Source organism: Salvelinus alpinus, chromosome 30 (genome assembly GCF_045679555.1).
Source record: "Salvelinus alpinus chromosome 30, SLU_Salpinus.1, whole genome shotgun sequence".
Taxonomy (NCBI): Eukaryota; Metazoa; Chordata; class Actinopteri; order Salmoniformes; family Salmonidae; genus Salvelinus; species Salvelinus alpinus.
Window position 1 is genome coordinate 10,782,056 of NC_092115.1, and position 21,884 is coordinate 10,803,939.

Sequence of the window (21,884 nt, forward strand, 5' to 3'; positions counted from 1 at the left end):
ACGTCATCGGGTCTAACGGACGTGTCGCACCGGACGCGTTTGAGTGGTACGGCGAAAGCAACCGGCTGTAAACGAAAGTCGAGGAGTGAGGTGGTGAGAAGGCCCATCAGCGTCCCATAAGTCGCACACTAATGTGATTTTCCAACAGCAAGGCTCAGATCAACATGGCAGTGTTTCCATTGTTTATAGAAGTTTTTCTTTACAATGTCGAAATAAACATGGCTCCAACCCTCGTATCACACACTCACAAACTGAAATCATATGTGTGGTCATTGTACAATCAATTACTGAGAGAGAGCCTCAAATATAACATTCATTTGTATATAGGCTATCCACTGTATAGCCTACATGATGTCTGGTCTCATTCGCGTGGGGTGGGTCAAACAAAAATACTAATGATTGGTTGACAATAGAGCCTCCCACAATTTGTTTTTAAATATATATATTTTTATTTAAACTAGGCAAGTCAGTTAAGAACATTTTCTTATTTACAATGACAGTCTACACCGGCCAAACCCAGACGACGCTGGGCCAATTGTGCGCCACCCTATGGGACTCACAATCACGGCCGGTTGTGATACAGCCTGGAGTCGAACCAGGATGTCTGTAGTGACGCGTTTAGCACCGAAATGCAGTGCCTTAGACCGCTGCGGTACTCGGGAGCCCGATGCAGGCGATGGCTGCAGGATGAAGTTGGTGAAGAGCAACTGCAGAAAACTTGCAGGCAAAACTTCATGACCGTTGATCACATGATTTCTGTGAAGTTCATGCAGTCGACACGTAGGCGCAAATCGGAATATTTTTTATAATGCAACACACTTTGAAAGGTATGTGAACAACGATGGTCACCGATTTGACAAAAGTGTTCCGCTCGAACGCACATATTGACTTGCCCCTCCCCCAAACCCCGGTCTGGTCTCGAATCTGCTTCTCGACTTGTTTCCGGAATTATCGTGATGTTGCGCCTCTCGGTTTGAAAACTGTGCTACTGCGCTTGAGAAAACACACACACCCACAACATTTTTTTATTAGGCCTACACCATTATGCAATTATAAAAGTACTGTGAACTGATTGATATGTAATTTCGCCAAAACCTTGGCAGGCTGAACGGAATTGGGTGGGTGGGTGTCTTTTAAATTGTTGTGAAATTGTCATGTATGCTGTATTTCGCAATATTCCGTGGATTGGATGGTTACCGGAATAACTGGAATTTGAACAATGAGTTACGCGATGAAAAAGTGAGAAGGACTAAAAATGCTTTCCGTTTTTCACATATCTACATTGTCGAAAGGATTCAACTAGGACAGGTGCCTTCTCCAGCCCACCCTGTGCTACTGCCTAGGGCGAGGAGACATTTGTGACAATCGCTTTCACGATATGTGAGGCAAAGGTCCGAAGGAGGAATCGGTCAAACTGTTGCTGAACACAAGCTCGTGTTACTATGGAGACTCAGAGGAACGGATTCAAAAGAGAAAGTTACATTCTCGCTGTGGACGTGGGGACAACATCGATCAGATGTCACGTTTACGACAAGGAAGCCCAGATTCGAGGATCATGCATCACCAAGGTATTGGATAGGCTAGATTCAATAGAGCTATGAGAAATTGAAATTAAGTGTCACCGAATTAGGCATGCTAAATATTATGAATAAAAATGATTTAATGAATTTGGACCCTGGAAATGTTTGTTTCTGGCACGCATAATCTTCACATTGTCAATTTGACTGGTATGATATGTTTATAGGTGAATCTCTTGTATCCTGAACCGGGCTTGGTCGAGTTGGACCCCGAAGAGCTGTGGAGAGGATTCGTTAAGGTAGTGAATGGTGCTGTGCAAGGTTTGTACCATTTCCCACCTCTCCATATGGATAGGCCCACCATGGCATATTTAACCCTCTTTTCATATAGTTCCAGTCCTCTAGGGTTTGCACGGGCTCTGGTTTTCATCCTTGCCTTATAGGTGAATCAGAGACTGAGGTGTTGGAGATCTCTCTAGTCAATCATTGGCATGAACTAATAAGCGAATACCTTTTTTTTTTTTTTTTTTTACACGACTAGGCCGAGCCAAGTCGAGCTGTACTGGGCTGGCCAGGTTAAGCCTCCACCATAGTTTCTGGAAGTGTGTCAGAAAGGCCAGCATGATTTGGGTAGGCCCCAGAGTGTGAGTCAGGTAAAACAGTGAGGATGAAACGTGGATCTAAATTGTAAAATTTTGTGATAAATTATTTACCCTTTTATGAGCACTTTATCTTCAATACTGACCATTTGACACACTATGTCTGTCTCTCACACATACGGCCTGATGGGCTGTGCATGAAGTGGACTGAAATAGTTGCTGTAACTTATTTTGGGTCATGGTACTGTTTATATTTAGGTTCCAGAACTAAGTTTCTGTGTGTTCCTGAAGTCAAGCACTCCTGATGGGGACGATATTCCTAATCTTATGTATAGCCTGGCCTGGTCCTAAAATAACTCTTGGTTCTATAACCTTTTGGTGTTGACAAGGAACCAGATTGGTAGATCTATAGACAGGGTCACTGGTTTGGATGTAACAGGAACCAGATTGGTAGATCTATAGACAGGGTCACTGGTTTGGATATAACAGGAAACGGATAGGTAGACTTATAGGCAGGGTCACTGGTTTGGATATAACAGGAACCAGTTCATCATGTCCGACAGAAACCAATCTGGTGGAGTTCTAGAGATCCAAGATGCTGTACCCTTGTTGTACCCTTGAGCTAGGCCCCTTAAAACTGCTCCAGGGGCACCGCACTGTGGCTGACCCTGGCTTCCAAACCCTTGGGGTGTTAATGTGTTTCTGTGGAGGTTGGGCTAAGGCAGGGTAGCGTCAAAGATTTTTATAACTAACCCAAGATAGATCACCGGCTGTTTCCAATGGAAGCAAATTAATGATAGTGAGCAGAACAAGCAAGGAGGTGGGCAGAGCCAAGTATGAGCTAGTGAGATTCTATTGGCGTGTTCTAGCATTTATTTGCATATTTACGTTCAGGAACGCAGACTCTGAAGTGCTCATGTGCAACAACTCAATTCTCCCATGCACTCCTTCTAAACAATACTTTTTTTTGTTGACACTTTGGCAATAGGGTGAAGTCTACAAAACGCAGTCCACTCTGTTTGTTACAGATTGTAGTTTTGGAAACAGGAAACTGTATGGAGATCGAATGTTTCATTGATGAGAAAATTAGCAGAATGTCGACCCAAATTCCATCTCGCTCCATCTTCATCCTGATTGCATTGGCCAGTTCGCTTCATCTCATCAGCAACTTTTGGTAGTGAGTGGAAACGCCAACCGGATGCTTCACATTTATACAGATGGTGAAATATCTGGCTCATTGTTCTATCTGTGGTAGCGCATTCTGGTCCTGGGGTAGAGCTGCAGGGTCTGCTGGCTTCTGCTCAGGTTGCTGGGCCAGGGGTGGTCCATGGGTAGTCCTGGGGTGGATTTTGTTCTGGGAATCTCTCTCTCTCCCTTCTTCTGCCATATTTTTTAAGAAAAGGAAAGCCACACTCTACGAGGTCTGATGCTAATGTAGAGTTGATGGCAAGCTGTTTTTAGTAGGGCATGACTTCTGCCACAAACACACATATGTTCACTTACTGATAGCGTTGATGAACGATGTGTATGTTCTCTGTCTCTCCCTGGGATTAGACTCAGGTTTACAGATGCGTCAGATGGAGACCCTGGGCATCTCCACTCAGAGAGGCACCTTCACCACGTGGGACAGGTACATTTTTACATAGGCTAAAACCACAGTGTGCAGTCTAGGGAGTACACAGAACACTAGATGTTAATACACAGGGCAGGGGTGGGCAGTGTCACCCTGTGAGGGCCGGTGTGGTCGCAGGCTTTTGTTTCAGCGGAGTAATAACACGGTTAGACTATGGTTTGTTGGTTTAGTAGAATCAAGCGTGCTACTGCTTAGCTAGAACAAAAGCCTGCACTCATACAGGCCCTTTGTTGATCCCCAGGACTGAACAATAGTACAGTATGTTTATATCTTTGATGATATCCCACTTACACACCTCTCTCTCACACACACACACACACACAGGAAAACAGGAGTTCCCTTTCACAACTTCATCAGCTGGCAGGACTTGAGGGCAGTGGAGCTGGTGAGGTCCTGGAACAACTCCTGCACCATGAAGGTTAGTCTGCGGTCACAGAGAGGTCATAGTTCAGCAGACCATGTGATAATACAGTATAGGGGCCTCTATCTTTGGGCTCCGATTATTATTAGTAATGATGTTGATAACTTGCCTTGCATTTTGCTATCCCAAACAAAATGCTATTACTAGCAAAGCAAATCACATCAACACATTGATTTGGATTGTACTTTTGTATATGCAATTTGGCTTTTAGCTTACTGTTTATAGAAAATATAAAACTAAACTAAACAAAATAGGAATGATAACTGTGGCTGTGTTGTGTCCGTGACAATGGCAGGCGATCCACGGCGTTATGATGGTGCTGCACTTCCTGTCCAAAAATAAGCGCTTCCAGGCAGCCAGCCTCATAGTCTTCTCCACCCAACACGTCACCTTCCGCCTGGCCTGGGCCCTTCGACACTGGAAACAGGTGTGTGTGTGGCAGAGAGGGAATTCAAGTGTTTGGAGGGGGGTGGCGGGGGAGGGTGTGTGTGTGTGTGTGTGTGTGTGTGTGTGTGTGTGTGTGTGTGTGTGTGTGTGTGTGTGTGTGTGTGTGTGTGTGTGTGTGTGTGTGTGTGTGTGTGTGTGTGTGTGTTGGAGGTAGGTGTGACGTGTGAGAGCTTGGCACCTGTTCAAATGGGTGTTCGTGTGTGTGAGACAGAGAGAGAATGTGTGGGTTGGGGAGAGAGAGAGAGGGAGGTTTGTGTGCACATTCTGTAGTCAGAAAATGCATTCTGCGGTCAGAAACAACGTTCTGTAGTCAGAAACGACGTTCTGTGGTCGAAGTCCTCTGCTGTTTCTATCAACGGTATGTCTGAATCACACAATAATGAGCCTCTATGCATTGGCTTTGGTATTATACCTTGACTCCTCAGCTTACTGTGTAACATGACTTCTACCCCAGTTCTCCCTGACTCAGGACACACGTCATATGAGGACTGGCCTTCATGGACTCTGATTGGACGTACTGTAACTGACTGCTATAATAATATCACTGGCACACCGGCCAATAGTAGACGGAGAGAAACTTTTCCTAGAATCGCCCTACATTGAATTGTTGTTGACCTAAATCTAACTATATAGGCTACTGATGGCAGATGTGGCGAAAGTCTACCTGGCAACACTTCAAACACTAATGGCCCAAAGACACGCTGGGCTTTTCAATAAGATCATAATACAGAAATATTGTAGTCTTTACAGAACAGTCACTGGCCTACAGTTCTGTTAGTAGCCTTGCATGTGATTATTTAGGAACTGATTGGGAGCAAGAGAACACAAGGGAGACACAGCAGGTGATATTTATTCTCCTCTCCTCTATGTCCTCACCCCTCACAGTTAAGTCAAGCAGTAGCAGAGGGCAACTGCTGCTTTGGGACAATAGACACCTGGTTGCTTTATAAGCTCACAAAAGGTAGGTTGTATGATTCTCCCATTCTCGTGTGTGTGTTCGTGTACAGTACGTGACTGCCCAAGCCTGTACGTGCGAGTAGTATTCATGTATCTCTCAGCTAATTGATTGTGTGTGTATCTTTAAGCTTTGTTTATGATAAGGATGGCACACACTCCAGAGAAATTCAGGTATATTCTTTATTTGAATTTAAAAAAATCTAATGTTGAACCAACAGAAACAGAAGTCCAGCTCTCCAGTTAGACACCTTTTTCTATAACTGTCCAAATCCCTATCTTCAAGCTTCCCAAAATACTGATGTGTTAAAGGGAAAATCCCCCAAACCTCATTCCTATAATTTACGGTGTTAAATAACACTAGTATGTGAGAACAATATTTTTTGTGAACAAATGTTTCATTTTGTCGTTATAATAAGGTTGGTAGCAACAAAACCCACAATGCAATGCTCTATATGCGCTGGCTGGCTAGCTAGGTAGCTTGTTGGCAAACATAGCTACACACAATAATACCAAAGTCAACATCAGCACGTGAACCAGCTAATTGGCTGTAAAATTACTTAAATAAAATGTACTATCAATTTAGGAGTCTAAAATCTCACCATGATCAACCTGCAGATTGATGTGCCTCACAGAGTGGAGTCTGACATTCACCATGCAGCCTGGACTGAAGAGGCAGACAAATAGGATACATGTGGTGGACCCTCTGTTAAATTACACATTTCTCGAGTAGTGGACCCTCTGTTAAATTACACATTTCTCGAGGTAGGAATAATACAAAAATATGATCAATGGCTCGTTCGAGAGACGACATCCTCCCGCATTATGATGTCGGCCAGTATTGAAATCTGACATGTATGATAGATGTTTTTGCGATTTTTAAATGTCGTATTCCTATTAACTTCCAGTGTAGAGAGAGACTTTACCACAGTGCTACGTCATACCGGTCGGATTTCTGCCTGCTTGAACGCCAATAATTCAAATAAAAATGAAATGACCCTGGGAATCGATAGATCACGCAGAGATGCACCAAAACAATATAACATTGAAAATAGGTGAAATTTTCCTTTTTAAGCTTGTGTGTGTTTCCATGTTAATTATGAATTGTCACAAGGTTTTGGGTCCACACACACACACACACACACACACACACACGTCTCCTTGTTTTCTCAGTCCTACTGCAGTACTGTGTCCTTTGAAATCCCTCAGACATGTTGCACGACACAGTAACCAGGCAATATGAGTAAATTAATAAATGTTTTTGGACAACTTGCAGCTGTAAATGAGCTGTTTTAGTTAGAATCTGGTTCAGTGTCTGTTGTCCATGGTCCCTGTTTAAATAAACAAATAAAATCTGTATCTCTTCTCTAACCGATTCCAGGATTGGTCCATGCCACAGACTACTCTAATGCCAGTGCCACTGGGATGTTTGATTCGTACCAGGTCGGTTTTTCCTTGTTCACGTGTGTAGTAACTTTGTATCAGGGTCAATTGCATTTCAATTCAGTTAATCCAGAAAGTAAACTGAAATTGCAATTCCAATTTTCTTTTTCATAGAGAAGCATTGTGTCTTTGTGTGTGCCTGCATTTCCTACAGTTGTGCTGGAGTGAATTCCTCTGCTCTCTCGTCTCGCTGCCTCTCTCCATCCTCCCCAAAGTACTGAACACTGGGTGAGTCACATGATTCTGGTCACATGACTCACATGTCTCCCCTTTTTAAATGAATAAGGTTGGTTCTCTGTCAAGATTGCAGTCAGAAATGAGAGATCTGAGAACAGGCCACTTAAATGGTTGTTAGAATCCAAAAAGAAGGCCCGTATAATGTAGAGATTAGAAGATAATTTACTAAACTGTAATGTGTTTTTAATCACTTGTATAATCCCCTCCTATACAATATATTCTGTATATTTTCTGATTTAGCTTAAATGGTCTTTAGTTTTTATAATGCAAAGCAAATTTATGTGAAAAACAGACACTAAAATGCTGATCAGCATAGCTACGTTACAGCAGGATACAGAGGCTGCTGAGTTCCGTCATGTTGTATCTTAGCCATCTTCTCTGCAAGCCATATCAGACGTTTCTATCACACCAGTGGTGGCTGCTGAAGGGGAGGATGGCTCATAATAATGGCTGCGTTAATAGTCAGTGGAATGGTATCAAACACATCAAATATGCGGTTGATACCATTCCGTTGACTCCTTTCCAGACATTATTATGAGCCAGCCTCCACTGGTGTGATATATATACGTCTGATATGGCTTGCGGAGCAGATGGTTAAGTTACAACATGACGGAACTCAGCATTTGTTCTCTTCTTCTTGATATCTTTTACATTTATTTAACTAGGCCAGTCAGTTTAACTAGGCGATATCTAGTTACAGCGATGAAGCCATATTAGATGTTGGTTTATTATTGTCATATTTAATACCTATTCATTCATACATGATCTCCTCTTTCCCCTTCTGCTTCACCAGTCACCGCTTTGGCTTGACAGATCCCTCCATCTTTGGGGTGTCGATCCCTATTATGTCTGTTGTGAGTATCTCTCATCTTTGCATCACTATCTCCACATCTTGGAATGAGTCTGTTATCTTTATGGGATTACGGTATCTTTGTTTTGTCTGCATCACCAGCCATGCTAGGTCACTGTGTCTTTGGGTTATTCTGCTCTCTTTGTGGGAGTATGACCTTTTCAAATTATCCACTTGCCTCATTAATTCTTAGCATCACCCGTTTATTACATGTTTCTAGAAACACACACACACAGGTAATACAGTGCCTTCAGAAAGTATTCAGACCCCTTCACTTTTTCCACATTTTGTTACGTTACAGCCTTGTTCTAAAATGTATTCAATTACATTTTTTCCTCATCAATCTCCACACAATACCTCATAATGACAAAGCAAAAACACGTTTTTAGAATTTTTTTGCAAATATATTTAAAGCTAAAAACAGAAATACCTTATTTACAGAAATATCATGTTTACATAAGTATTCTGAATCTTTGCTATGAGACTTGAAATTGAGCTCAGGTGCATCCTTTTTCCTTTGATCATTCTTGAGATGTTTCTACAACTTGATTGGAGTCCACCTGTGGTAAATTCAATTGATTGGACATGATTTAGAAAGGCACACACTTTTCTATGTAAGGTCTCACAGTTGGCTGTGCATGTCAGAGCAAAAACCAAGCCACGAAGTCGAAGGAATTGTCTGTAGAGCTCAGAGACAGGATTGTGTCGAGGCACAGATCTGGTGAAGGGTACCAAAAATGTCTGCAGCATTGAAGGTCCCCAAGAACACAGTGGCCTCGATCATTCTTTAATGGAAGAAGTTTAGAACCACCTAGACTCTTCCTAGAGCTGGCCGCCCGGCCAAACTGAGCAATCGGGGGAGAAGGGCCTTGACATGGAGGTGATCAAGAACCTGATGGTCACTCTGACATAGCTCAAGAGTTCCTCTGTGGAGATGGGAGAACCTTCCAGAAGGACAACCATCTCTGCAGCACTCCACCAATCAGGCCTTTATGGTAGAGTGGCCAGACAGAAGCCACTTCTCTGTAAAAGATACATGACAGCCCGCTTGGAGGACTCTCCGACCATGAGAAACAAGATTCTCTGGTCTGATGAAACCAAGATTGAACTCTTTGGCCTGAATGCAAAGCAATACGTCTGGAGGAAACCTGGCACCATCCCTATGGTGAAGCATGGGGGTGGCAGCATCATGCTGTGAGATGTTTTTCAGCAGCAGGGACTAGGAGAATAGTCAGGATTGAGGGAAAGATGACCGGAGCAAAGTACAGAGAGATCCTTGATGAAAACCTGCTCCAGAGTGCTCAGAACTTCAGACTGGGGCCACGGTTCACCTACCAACAGGACAATGCCCCTAGGCACACATCCAAGACAATGCAGGAGTGGCTTCTGGACAAGTCTCTGAATGTCCTTGAGTGACCCAGCCAGAGCCCGGATTTGAACCCGATCGAACATCTCTGGAGAGACTTAAAAGTAGCTGTGTAGCGACGCTCCACATCCAACCTGACAGAGCTTGAAAGGATCTGCAGCGAAGAATGAGAGAAACTCTCCAAATACAGGTGTGCCAAGTTTGTAGCGTCATACCCAAGAAGACTCGAGGCTGTAATCGCTTGCAAAGGTGCTTCAACAAAGTATTGAGTAAAGGGTCTGAATACTTATGTAAATGTGATATTTCAGTCTTATTTTTTTAAAATAAATTAGCAAATATTTCACACACAGGTTAAATATATATTAGGGCTCCAGGGTGGCGCAGCGGTCTAAGGCACTGCATCTCAGTGCTAGAGGCATCACTACAGACACCCTGGTTCGAATCCAGGCTGTATCACAACCGGCCGTGATTGGAAATCCCATAGGGCGGCGCACAATTGGCCCAGTGTTGTCCGGGTTTGGCCGGTGTATGCCGTCATTGTAAATAAGAATTTGTTCTTAACTGACTTGCCTAGTTAAATAAAAAATACATGCGATAACGACTGCTACTGAGAATGAATGTAGATCGATGGGGATATTTTGAAAGCAGCATACTAGCACTTGTCTGTTTGTTTCAATGTGACTGGCCATTTGGACCTTGGTTTATGGACTCAAGGTAAACGTTTCACTGTTAAATACACACTGCAAATATCTTCTCTGTTTTAGTTGACCAAAGTAGGTTTTTCAATGAACACTTACATTTTCTGTAGAGATCACTGTTCGACAGATCACTGTTCGACAGATCACCCAAAAATCTTAGTAGTTTATTGGATGATGTAAATCCCGAGTTATAACATGTCTAGATAAAGACCAACAGTACCAGTCAAAAGTTTGGACACACCTACTCATTCCAGGGTTTTTCTTTATTTTACTATTTTCTATATTGCAGAATAATAGTGAAGACATAAACTATGGAATCATGTAGTAACCCAAAAAAGTGTTAAACAAATCAAAATATATTTAATATTTGAGATTCTTCAAATTAGCCATGCTTTGCCTTGACAGCTTTGCAACCTCTTGGCATTCTCTCAACCAGCTTCATGAGGTAGTCACCTGGAATGCATTTAAATGAACAGGTGTGCCTTGTTAAAAGTTAATATGTGGAATTTATTTCCTTAATGCGTTTGAGGAAATTTGTTTTTCTGTGACAAGGTAGCGGTGGTATACAGAAGATAGCCCTATTTGGTAAAAGACCAAGTCCATATTATGGCAAGAACAGCTCAAATAAACTAAGAGAAATGACAGTCCATCATTACTTTAAGACATGAAGGACAGTCAATTTTGAACATTTCAAGAACTTTTGAAAGTTTGTTCAAGTGCAGTCGCAAAAACCATTAAGCGCTATGATGAAACTGGCTCTCATGAGGACCGCCACAGGAAAGGAAGACCCAGAGTTACCTCTGCTGCAGAGGATACTGCTGGATTTAGTTAAAATGTAACATGTTTCAAGTTACACTAGTTTGTTTGTATCCTGTCTAGTGAATGATTACTGTGAGTATTAATGGAGTTTAGGCCATGAAACTGTGGATGCTAATTTAGAAAGGTTGACCTAATCAGATAAGAGGAAATTGCCTAGGATCAGAGAGCAGGGTCAGGCCCAGAAGATAGATAGCTAAACAAAGAGAGGACCATGGACATTCCACAGGGGAAAGGAGGGAAACTCATTGGGGTCATAAAATGTATAGCTGGAGAGGTGCCACCTACAAGACGGTGGCGACTAAAAGGAGGGAAGAGTATAAGATGTGTTGTGTAACTTTCTAAAATGGATGCACTTAGCTGACTGTATCCTTGGTAATAAACTCTTGAAACTTCTCTTGAGCTTTTGGTCTCAATTCCTTATTGCAAAGAGGTTGCAATAGAATTTTTTCTATTTAAGTGAGGATACGTTCATAAGAGTTATCAGCCTCAGAAATTGCTGTCCAAATAGATGCTTCTGAGAGTTCAAGTAACAGCTACATCTCAAAGTCAACTGTTCAGAGGAGACTGCTTAAATCAGGCCTTCATGGTCGAATTTCTGCAAAGAAACCACTACTAAAGGACACCAATAAGCAGAAGAGACTTGCTTGGGCCAAGAAACACGAGCAATGGACATTAGACCGGTGGAAATCTGTCCTTTGGTCCAAATCTGTCCTTGAGTCCAAATTTGAGATTTTTGGTTCCAACCGCCATGTCTTTGTAAGACGCAGAGTAGGTGAACGGATGATCTCCGCATGTGTGGTTCCCACCGTGGAGGAGGTGGTGTGATGGTGCTTTGCTGGTGACACTGTCTGATTTATTTATAATTCAATGCACACTTAACCAGCATGGCTACCACAGCATTCTGCAGCGATACTCCATCTCATCTGGTTTGCACTTAGTGGGACTATAATTTGTTTTTTAACAGGACAATGACCCAAAACACTTCCAGGCTGTGTAAGGGCTATTTGACCAAGTAGGAGAGTGATGGAGTGCTGCATCACAGGACCTGGCCACATTTTTTAAATGTTTTTATTTAATCTTTACTTAACACAATCACCCAACCTCAACCCAATTGAGATGGTTTGGGATGAGTTGGACCGCGGAGTGAAGGAAATGCAGCTAAGAAGTGCTTAGCATATGTGGGAACTCCTTCAAGACTGTTGGAAAAGCATTCCACATGAAGCTGGTTGAGAGAATCCCAAGAGTGTGCAAAGCTGTCATATATATATATTTTTTACCTTTATTTAACTAGGCAAGTCAGTTAAGAACAAATTCTTATTTTACAATGACTGCCTACCCCGGCCAAACCCTCCCCTAACCCGGACGGCGCTGGGCCAATTTTGCACCGCCCTATGGGACTCCCGATCACGGCTGGTTGTGATACAGCCCGGGATCAAAACAGGGTCTGTAGTGACGCCTCTAGCACTGAGATGCAGTGCCTTAGACCGCTGCACCACTCAGGAGCGAATCAAGGCAAAGGGTGGTTACTTTGAAGAATCTGAAATATAAAATATATTTTGAATTGTTTAACAATGTTTGGGTTACTACATGATTACATATGTGTTATTTCATAGTTTTGATGTCTTCACTATTATTCTACATAGTAGAAAATAGTAAAAATAAAGAAAAACCCTTGAATGAGTAGGTGGGTCCAAACTTTTGACTGGTACTGTACATATTGATTTGAGTTATAACATGTCTAGATAAAGACCTACATATTTATTGGTTGGAGTAGGATGTCTCCCCCTAATGGTTAAGGTTAGGATTTGGGGTCATAAATCTGTTACCTCTCACCCTGTAGATGGCAGACCAGCAGGCGGCCATGTTTGGTGAGTGCTGCTTCGACATCGGTGATGTGAAGATCACCATGGGAACGGGCACCTTCATGAACATCAACACTGGGAGCAAGCCACACACGTCTGTGGCCGGTACGTAGCTAACTATAGGCTTCATCACAGATCACAGAACTATGAGACAGATATTTCACCATATGTAGAAATGTGGCTGACATTCTGCACATTTTTTAATCAATGAAACATTTGATCTCAATACAGTTTTCTGTTTCCAAAACTAGAATCTGTTACAGAGTGGACTAAGTTTTGTAGACTTTACCCTTTGCCAAAGTTTCCAAAAATGGTCTTGTTTAGGAGTTCAAGGGCGGATTGAGTTATTGTACACGTGCGCTTCACAGAGTAGGTGTTCCCTAATGGAATTATGGAAATACATGCTGGAACGCGCCAATAGGTTCTCGCTAGCTCATGCTTGGCTCTGCCCACCCCCTTGCTTGTTCTGCCTACTAGGATTAATTTGCTGCCATTGGAAACGGCAGGCTGTGGTCTATCTTGGGTTAGTTATTCAAATCTTTGTCTTCATCATGACTCAGATATGGACATAGTCCCACATAGCTAGCTAGAGGCTACATCCTGCCTCAGAGATGAACATGGTCTCACGTATCATCACCCTCAGTATGAGAAGTATGCTCAACGGGGAAATCTCCACTGAAATAGCTTTTTAGCCGAGGGCTAAGCTTAATCTGTGACTAGGAAAGTGGCCCTCAAAGTCAACATGCAATCAGGCCTACACACTCACTCATTCATGGACACAAGGTCTAAGTCGGGGCTAGTAGAAATCCTCCTTAAGAGCTACTGGCTGGGCAGGCATTTGTTCCATCCCTGCTCTAACACACCAGATTCTAAACTGTAAGCAGGTTTATTCCACAGACATAAACTCAGTCCAGAGCCCTATGAAAGGGTTAAAGTTCTCCATCACATTGGATTCTGGAGAGATCAGTGTAGATCTGCAATGAAAAATAATCTGAGGGGGGGGGGGGGCATCCAACCTGACAGAGCTTGAGAGGATCTGCAGGGAAGAATGGGAGAAACTCCCCAAATAAAGGTGTGCCAAGCTTGTAGCGTCGTACCCACGAAGCCTGCTAGAGTTGGCGACAGGCGGACGAGCATTATCCACCATCGTAGTACAGATGAAGCCTGAGAAGGAATCTGAAGCTAGTTAGCTTTAGAAACCCAGAGAAGATCTAACTTGCTTTTGTAGTACATACCACTCAGATTCCCAGTCTTTTCATTTTGTTTTTCTTTTCACACAAAAAAATTTTTGTTGGGGGGGTATTCCCTCTAGCTCAGTAAACAGCAATATCAATGAATAAGACACTTTTATACAGAAAAAGTATGCAGTTCAGACATTGTCCCAGATTGTCATGGAAATCTGTTGTTTGTACAGGTCTCTACCCTGTTGTGGGGTGGAAGATCGGCCCAGAGGTGGTGTATCTAGCAGAGGGCAATGCAGCAGACACTGGCACAGCCATTAAGTGGGCACAGGAGCTGGGTGAGTCTGACCACTGGCATGATGCCTATTTGGAAACAATCCAGGAGCTCTGTAATTAGGATATTCTCACAAGTAAGGGGAAAGACACCAACCATGCGTCATTCATATATTGATATTGATTCATATTGATTCATATATTGATATTTGATAGAAAAAGGAGCATGAAAACACAACGTGCATATAAGTTGATATTTATGCCATAGTTTGGTGATGTCAGAGGAAGTGACATCAGTTGTGTCGTTCCAGAGCTGTTCTCCGATGTACGGGAGACAGATGCCATGGCCAGCAGTGTGGACAACTCGGACGGCGTGTGCTTCGTTCCCTCCTTTAGTGGCCTGCAGGTGAGTGTGTGTGTATGCGCACAGGAATGATTGAACTGTGTGTGTGTTCGCTTGCACAGACGCACACACAGACACACACACACACACACATTTACTGTGTATTGGTTTCACAGTGAGAGTGTTAATGACAGTTGGGTGTGCCGTCAGACTATGAGTTTGTGGTTTTGTGGGCGTGTCTGGGTGACCTTGGTAGTAGTGTCATCATTAATGTGTCACAACAGTGTTGTCATAACGTTGTCTTTTCCTTCTCTGCCTACCTTTGTGCAACCAGCTTTTGTAAGTTTGTCTCTCGTTTCATTTCATGTGAGTCTACGCTCCCAAAACTTGCTGGAATAATGTTGTGTTTGTGTATATGCCTTTGTTTATTTGTGTGAAATGGTGTTTATATATGTTCTTTGGTTTTGTTATTTATTTATTTATATATATGTGTGTATGTATATATGTGTATATGTAGGGCCTTATAAAATCAGTACAATGTTTTGCCTGATTCCGTTTAGTGTTTTCCCAAATTCCGTTTTCTCAGTTTTGTATTTACAGGTTTCCGTTTCTTCCTATTTTCTGGTTTTGCCTTACAAAATCACACTTTTTTTAATAGAAAAACAACCAAATTGGATGTTCTGTGTCCACAACAATGCTTAAACCATATCAGGAGACCACTTTTTGAGGTCTATGCAAAAATACAATACATTTAGATTTTTCGGTGTGGTTGCCCTTTAATGGAAGTGTGTAGCAGCCAGAAACCGTTGTTTGGCTAGCTGTGTTTCTGTAGCGCTCATGTGATTGCAGAGTTTGCAAAACAAATGGCCACTGAGTTGATGCAAATAATCCTTATCTCATTCTGCCAGGTAGGCATATAGGCTACGTTGTAGTTCACGTTTAACTGAGGAGGTTTTTAGGAAAGTCTTTCTATCTCTGCTAGCAGAAGGTTATCATTAGCATCATCGCTATCGGCTACACAACGTTTAGACATACGCGTGTACCCCCCTCCCACGCGTGCGTGTACCCCCCTCCCACGCGTGTACCCCCCTCCCACGCGTGTACCCCCCTCACACACACACATTGCTGTGCCGTTGCAGGACAATACAAATCACTGTTGCATTTTGTTGATGTCTCATGATTAACTTGGGCAAGTTAATTAATTTTGTAATAAATTCGATATATTTAGTTGAATATTGTTGAAATCCATTTGAATGTCTAGATTCTGTCCGCGTTCTCCACATCGTAGATTTTATAGGGCCCTAGATATGGTGTGTTAGTGTTGTGTCCTCACTATGTATGTTTAACGTGTTTGTGTGTTCACCAGGCTCCTTTAAACGATCCCAAAGCATGCGCCTCTTTCATGGGCCTAAAACCATCCACAACCAAGAGTCACCTGGTCCGAGCCATTCTGGAGTCTGTTGCATTTAGGTCAGTGTGTTTGCTTGAGAGTTTGTGCGTGCGTAGATGTGTGTTGGCGATATTGGTCAAGTTATTAATATAAATTCTGAATTTATCGATAAAGATGAATTAATTGTGAAATGAATACGGGCACAAGGGACAAAATGGTGTTTTGAAGACCAAAATAGTAATAAGTAATCTATCTGAAGGTTCAATGCCTTCGGAAAGTATTCAGACCCCTTCACTTTTTCCACATTTTGTTAAGTTAGCCTTGTTCTAAAAATGTATTAAGTCCAATATTTTCCTCAGCAATCTACACAATACCTCAAAACAGACAAAGCAAAAAAACGCTTTGGGGAAATTTTGGCAAATGTATTACAAATAAAAAACATAAATACCTCATTTAAATAATTATTCAGACCCTGGTAAATTCAATTGATTGGACATGATTTGGAAAGGCACACACCTGTCTATATAAAGTCCCACAGTTGACAGTGCATGTCAGAGCAAAAAACCAAGCCATGAGGTCAAAGGAATTGTCCGTAGAGCTCCAGATCTGGGTCGAGGCACAGATCTGGGGAAGGGTACCAAAAAATGTCTGCAGCATTGAAGATCCCCAAGAACACAGTGGCCTCCATCATTCTTAAATGAAAGAGGTTTGGAACCACCAAGACTCTTCCTAGAGCTGGCCGCCCGGCCAAACTGAGCAATTGGGGGAGAAGGGCCTTGGTCAGGGAGGTGGCCAAGAACCTAATGGTCACTCTGACAGAGCTCTAGAGTTCCTCTGTGGAGATGGGAGAAACTTCCAGAAGGACAACCATCTCTGCAACACTCCACCAATTAGACCTTTATGGTAGAGTGGCCAGGTGGAAGCCACTCCTCAATAAAAGACACATGACAGCCCACTTGGAGTTTGCCAAAAGGCGACAGTTCACCTTCCAACAAGACAATGACCCAACCACACAGCCAAGACCAACGTAGGAGTGGCTTCGGGACAAGTCTCAATGTCTGGCAACGACGATCATACCACTCTCAAAGTAGGTCACTGGTTTTACCCATTCTAGCGTTCAATCAAACAGTAACTGAATGACTCGATGCCTGTCTGCCTGCTTTATATAGCAACCCACGGCCACGTGACTCACGTTTTGTAGGATTGATCCATTTTCGTGAACTGGGTGATGTACCTAATAATAAACTGTCCATCGTGTATATTTGAAGATAGGATATACTCTGATGTGTGTGTGTTTGTGCCATTTCGTAGGAACAAGCAGCTCTATGAGACGATGCTTAGAGAAACATGCATTCCCATCAGGAAGATCAGGTAGGCCTACAGTGGAGTACTCCCTATACGTTTCAGATCAAACCATCCTTTAGATGGTGTGGATGTATTGTGGTGTGGATGTATTGTGGTGTTGATGTATTGATGTATTGTGGTGTGGATGTATTGTGGTGTGGATGTATTGTGGTGTGGATGTATTGTGGTATTGATGTATTGTGGTGTGGATGTATTGTGGTGTGGATGTATTGTGGCGTGGATGTATTGTGGCGTGCGTGGATGTATTGTGGCGTGCGTGGATGTATTGTGGCGTGCGTGGATGTATTGTGGCGTGCGTGGATGTATTGTGGCGTGCGTGGATGTATTGTGGCGTGCGTGGATGTATTGTGGCGTGCGTGGATGTATTGTGGCGTGCGTGGATGTATTGTGGCGTGCGTGGATGTATTGTGGCGTGCGTGGATGTATTGTGGCGTGGATGTATTGCGGCGTGGATGTATTGCGGTGTGGATGTATTGCGGTGTGGATGTATTGCGGTGTGGATGTATTGATGTGTGGTGGTGTGGATGTATTGTGGCGTGGATGTATTGTGGTGTGGATGTATTGATGTATTGTGGTGTGGATGTATTGATGTATTGTGGTGTGGATGTATTGATGTGGTGTGGATGTATTGGTGTGGATGTATTGTGGCGTGGATGTATTGTGGTATTGATGTATTGTGGTGTGGATGTATTGATGTATTGTGGTGTGGATGTATTGTGGATGTATTGTGGTGTTGATGTATTGATGTATTGTGGATGTATTGATGTATTGTGGATGTATTGTGGTGTGGATGTATTGTGGTGTGGATGTATTGATGTATTGTGGTGTGGATGTATTGATGTATTGTGGTGTGGATGTATTGATGTGGTGTGGATGTATTGGTGTGGATGTATTGTGGCGTGGATGTATTGTGGTATTGATGTATTGTGGTGTGGATGTATTGATGTATTGTGGTGTGGATGTATTGTGGATGTATTGTGGTGTGGATGTATTGATGTATTGCGGTGTGGATGTATTGTGGTGTGGATGTATTGATGTATTGTGGTGTGGATGTATTGCGGTGTGGATGTATTGATGTATTGTGGTGTGGATGTATTGCGGTGTGGATGTATTGTGGTGTGGATGTATTGTGGTGTTGATGTGGTGTGGATGTATTGTGGTGTGGATGTATTGATGTATTGTGGTGTGGATGTATTGATGTATTGCGGTGTGGATGTATTGCGGTGTGGATGTATTGATGTATTGTGGTGTGGATGTATTGTGGTGTGGATGTATTGTGGTGTGGATGTATTGTGGTGTTGATGTGGTGTGGATGTATTGTGGTGTGGATGTATTGATGTATTGTGGTGTGGATGTATTGATGTATTGTGGTGTGGATGTATTGATGTGGTGTGGATGTATTGGTGTGGATGTATTGTGGCGTGGATGTATTGTGGTATTGATGTATTGTGGTATTGATGTATTGTGGTGTGGATGTATTGTGGTGTGGATGTATTGATGTATTGCGGTGTGGATGTATTGCGGTGTGGATGTATTGATGTATTGTGGTGTGGATGTATTGCGGTGTGGATGTATTGATGTATTGTGGTGTGGATGTATTGTGGTGTGGATGTATTGTGGTGTGGATGTATTGTGGTGTTGATGTATTGTGGTGTTGAGGTATTGTGGAATTGATTTATTGATTGTTACTGATTTTACTGATCTCTCTACGGTGCCGTGAAAAAGTATTTGCCCCCTTTCACTCAATAACTGGTTGTGCCACCTTTTATCTGTAATGACTCCAACCAAATGCTTCCTGTAGTTGTTGATCAGTCTCTCACGTTGCTGTGGAGGAATTTAGGCCCACTCTTCCATGCAGAACTGCTTTAGCCCAGAAACATTTGTAGGTTTTCAAGCATGAACTGCTCGTTTCAAGTCCTGCCACAACATCTCAATTGAGATTAGGTCTGGACTTTGACTAGGCCGTTCCAAAACTTCAAATGTGTTGCTTTTTAGACATTTTCATGTAGACTTTATTGTGTGCTTTGGATCATGTGTCTTGCTGCATGACCCAGCAAGACATGGTGCTTCCAGGTGCTTTTTTAGCAAACTAGAGTCCACGTTTTGAACGAGATGGGTCCCCTTATGTCTGGCTAAAACCAAACACAAACCTCAGGAAAGGGCCTTCCCAAAACTGTTGCCACAAAGTTGGAAGCACAGAAACGTTTAGAATGTCATTGAATGCTGTAGTGTTAAGATTTCCCTTCACTGGAACTAAGGGGCCCGAACCATGAAAAACAGTCCAAGACCAATATTCCTCCTCTACCAAACTTTACAGTTGGCACTATGCATTGGGGCAGATAGCATTGGTATTGCGCATGGTGATCTTAGGCTTGTGTTTGGCTGCTCGGCCATGGATACCCATTTCATGAAGCTCCCGACGAACAGTTATTGTGCTGACGTTGTTTCCAGAGGCAGTTTGGAACTCGATAGTGAGTGTTGCAACCGCGCTCTGCGGTCCCGTTCTGTGAGCTTGTGTGGCCTACCACTTCGCGGCTGAACCGTTGTTGCTCCTAGACGTATTCACTTCACAATAACAGTTGACCGGGGGGAGCTCTAGCAGGGCAGAAATTTGATGAAGTGACTTGTTGGAAAGGTGGCATCCTATGACGGTGCCATGTTGAACGTCACTGAGCTTTTCAGTAAGGCCATTCTACTGCCAACGTTTGTCTATGGAGATTGCATGGCTATGTGCTCGACTTTATACACCTGTCAGCAACGGGTGTGGCTGAAATACTAATTTGAAGGGGTGTCCACATACCTTTTTGTATATATAGTGTCTATCAATCATGAATCCTCAATGTTTTGTGTGTGTGAGACAGGAGTGTGCAAAGGTATTTATATATTCTGAGGTGTGTGTGTGTCTGATTATTATTTGTGTGTGTATGCAGGGCGGACGGTGGCATTTGTACCAATGACTTTGTCATGCAGCTGACGGCGGACCTGTTTGGCAGGAAGGTCGCTCGGCCGATCCAACACGAAATGTCCTGCCTGGGGGCAGCCTTCGTTGCTGGACTGGGAGTTGGTACGACCCACAGCCACATGCATACACACGCTCACACACACACATTTGACATGAACACACACTCACATACACATTCGACATGAACACACACACACAAGGATACACGGACATTGGACATGATACACACATACACGCCACATATACAAACGACCATACACATCCTTATCTTAACCATTAGAGGTATGAAGGAATATCTGATACCTGTATCAGAGAATAGTGATATCTTCTATGTACTCTATTCTATAGAACCTGCAGTGCAGGTAGATCTTCCAGAATGGTATTAAGTCCTGCTGCTTATACAGGTAGGACTAGGTAGACTGAGGCTTGCAGAATAAGGGATATGTTTGCTTGGGCAGTCGTTTTTACAGACAGACAGTGTAAATGTTGCTCGCTCTCGAGTAGATCAAATACATTGAACGGCTGGAGTCTAGAGGAGAGGTTTGGAATCACTGCAATAGAAACTTAGTTTCCCCCTGTTGACTCTGTGTCTCTCTCTCGCTGCTTCTCTCGCTGCCTCTCTCTCTCGCTGCCTCTCTCTCTCTCTCGCTGCCTCTCTCTCTCTCTGCCTCTCTCTCTCTCTGCCTCTCTCTCTCTCTCTGTCTCTCTCTCTCTCTCTCTCTCTCTCGCTGCCTCTCTCTCTCTCTCTCTTGCTGCCTCTCTCTCTCTCTCTCTCTTGCTGCCTCTCGCTCTCTCTCTCTCTCTCGCTGCCTCTCTCTCTCTCTCTCTCTCGCTGCCTCTCGCTCTCTCTCTCTCTCGCTGCCTCTCGCTCTCTCTCTCTCTCGCTGCCTCTCGCTCTCTCGCTGCCTCTCTCTCGCTGCCTCTCTAGGCTTCTGGAAGAGTCAGGAGGAGCTGAAGAAACTACAGCGCACTGACCGAGTCTTCCTACCCCGGAATTTGTACGGAATGAGTGATGGGCGCACGGAGAGCGAGTACACACCCATTCTGCAGAGCTGGGAACAGGCGCTGAAACGCTCCATGAACTGGTACGGCAATCGCTAAGGCTCGTAGGACAGCGAGACGGACGTAGGCTTACAGTTGGGTGGGCGCACAGACGGGACCTCTGGTGCTGCTAACAAAAGCCTTATGACTGCCTCTATGATGTCAATAGTATCTCATTCATTCATTCTCTGTCATGGGGTTGGACAGATGGGCAAATAAAGTTTTTTTTCTAAATCGTATTATTCGAAAGTAAACACTTATCTGACATGACTAGATCTGTAAGATGTAGTATAATCCAATTGTGTTATATTAGTGACTATGTCAAGGAAGGAAGGTTGGAACGAAGGAGGATGCATTTGAAAAATATTGGAACTGGGTTTTAGGACCGAGTGGACCTCTAATGCTGCTGAAACTTATGACCTTTTGACTTGAGCCCCTGACCATGAGCTCAAGATAATTTTGACCCCATACAACCTTACCTCA

At 43.3% G+C, this 21,884-nt stretch overlaps 1 protein-coding gene across 1 annotated transcript; it reads left to right on the forward strand.

The window, feature by feature from the left end:
- The first annotated feature begins 909 nt into the window (after positions 1-909).
- Positions 910-21,640, forward strand: gk5 (glycerol kinase 5). The gene is made up of 16 exons (XM_071377291.1): positions 910-1,568; positions 1,745-1,838; positions 3,671-3,746; positions 4,074-4,167; positions 4,466-4,597; positions 5,503-5,578; positions 6,953-7,014; positions 7,169-7,242; positions 8,045-8,105; positions 12,825-12,951; positions 14,261-14,365; positions 14,612-14,706; positions 16,010-16,113; positions 17,345-17,404; positions 20,329-20,462; positions 21,289-21,640. Exons 1-16 carry the CDS (start codon positions 1,443-1,445, stop codon positions 21,459-21,461), a joined length of 1,593 nt encoding a protein of 530 aa, XP_071233392.1. The 5' UTR covers positions 910-1,442; the 3' UTR covers positions 21,462-21,640.
- Positions 21,641-21,884: the final 244 nt, after the last annotated feature.

What these genes read in the sequence shown, in the direction of transcription:
- gk5 (XM_071377291.1), top strand. Translation starts at nt 1,443, where the DNA reads ATGGAGACTCAGAGGAACGGATTCAAAAGAGAAAGTTACATTCTCGCT. An exon ending in GCTTTATAAGCTCACAAAAG is followed by an intron (nt 5,579 to 6,952) that starts GTAGGTTGTATG and finishes AACCGATTCCAG; the next exon opens with GATTGGTCCATGCCACAGAC. An exon ending in TAAGTGGGCACAGGAGCTGG is followed by an intron (nt 14,366 to 14,611) that starts GTGAGTCTGACC and finishes GTGTCGTTCCAG; the next exon opens with AGCTGTTCTCCGATGTACGG.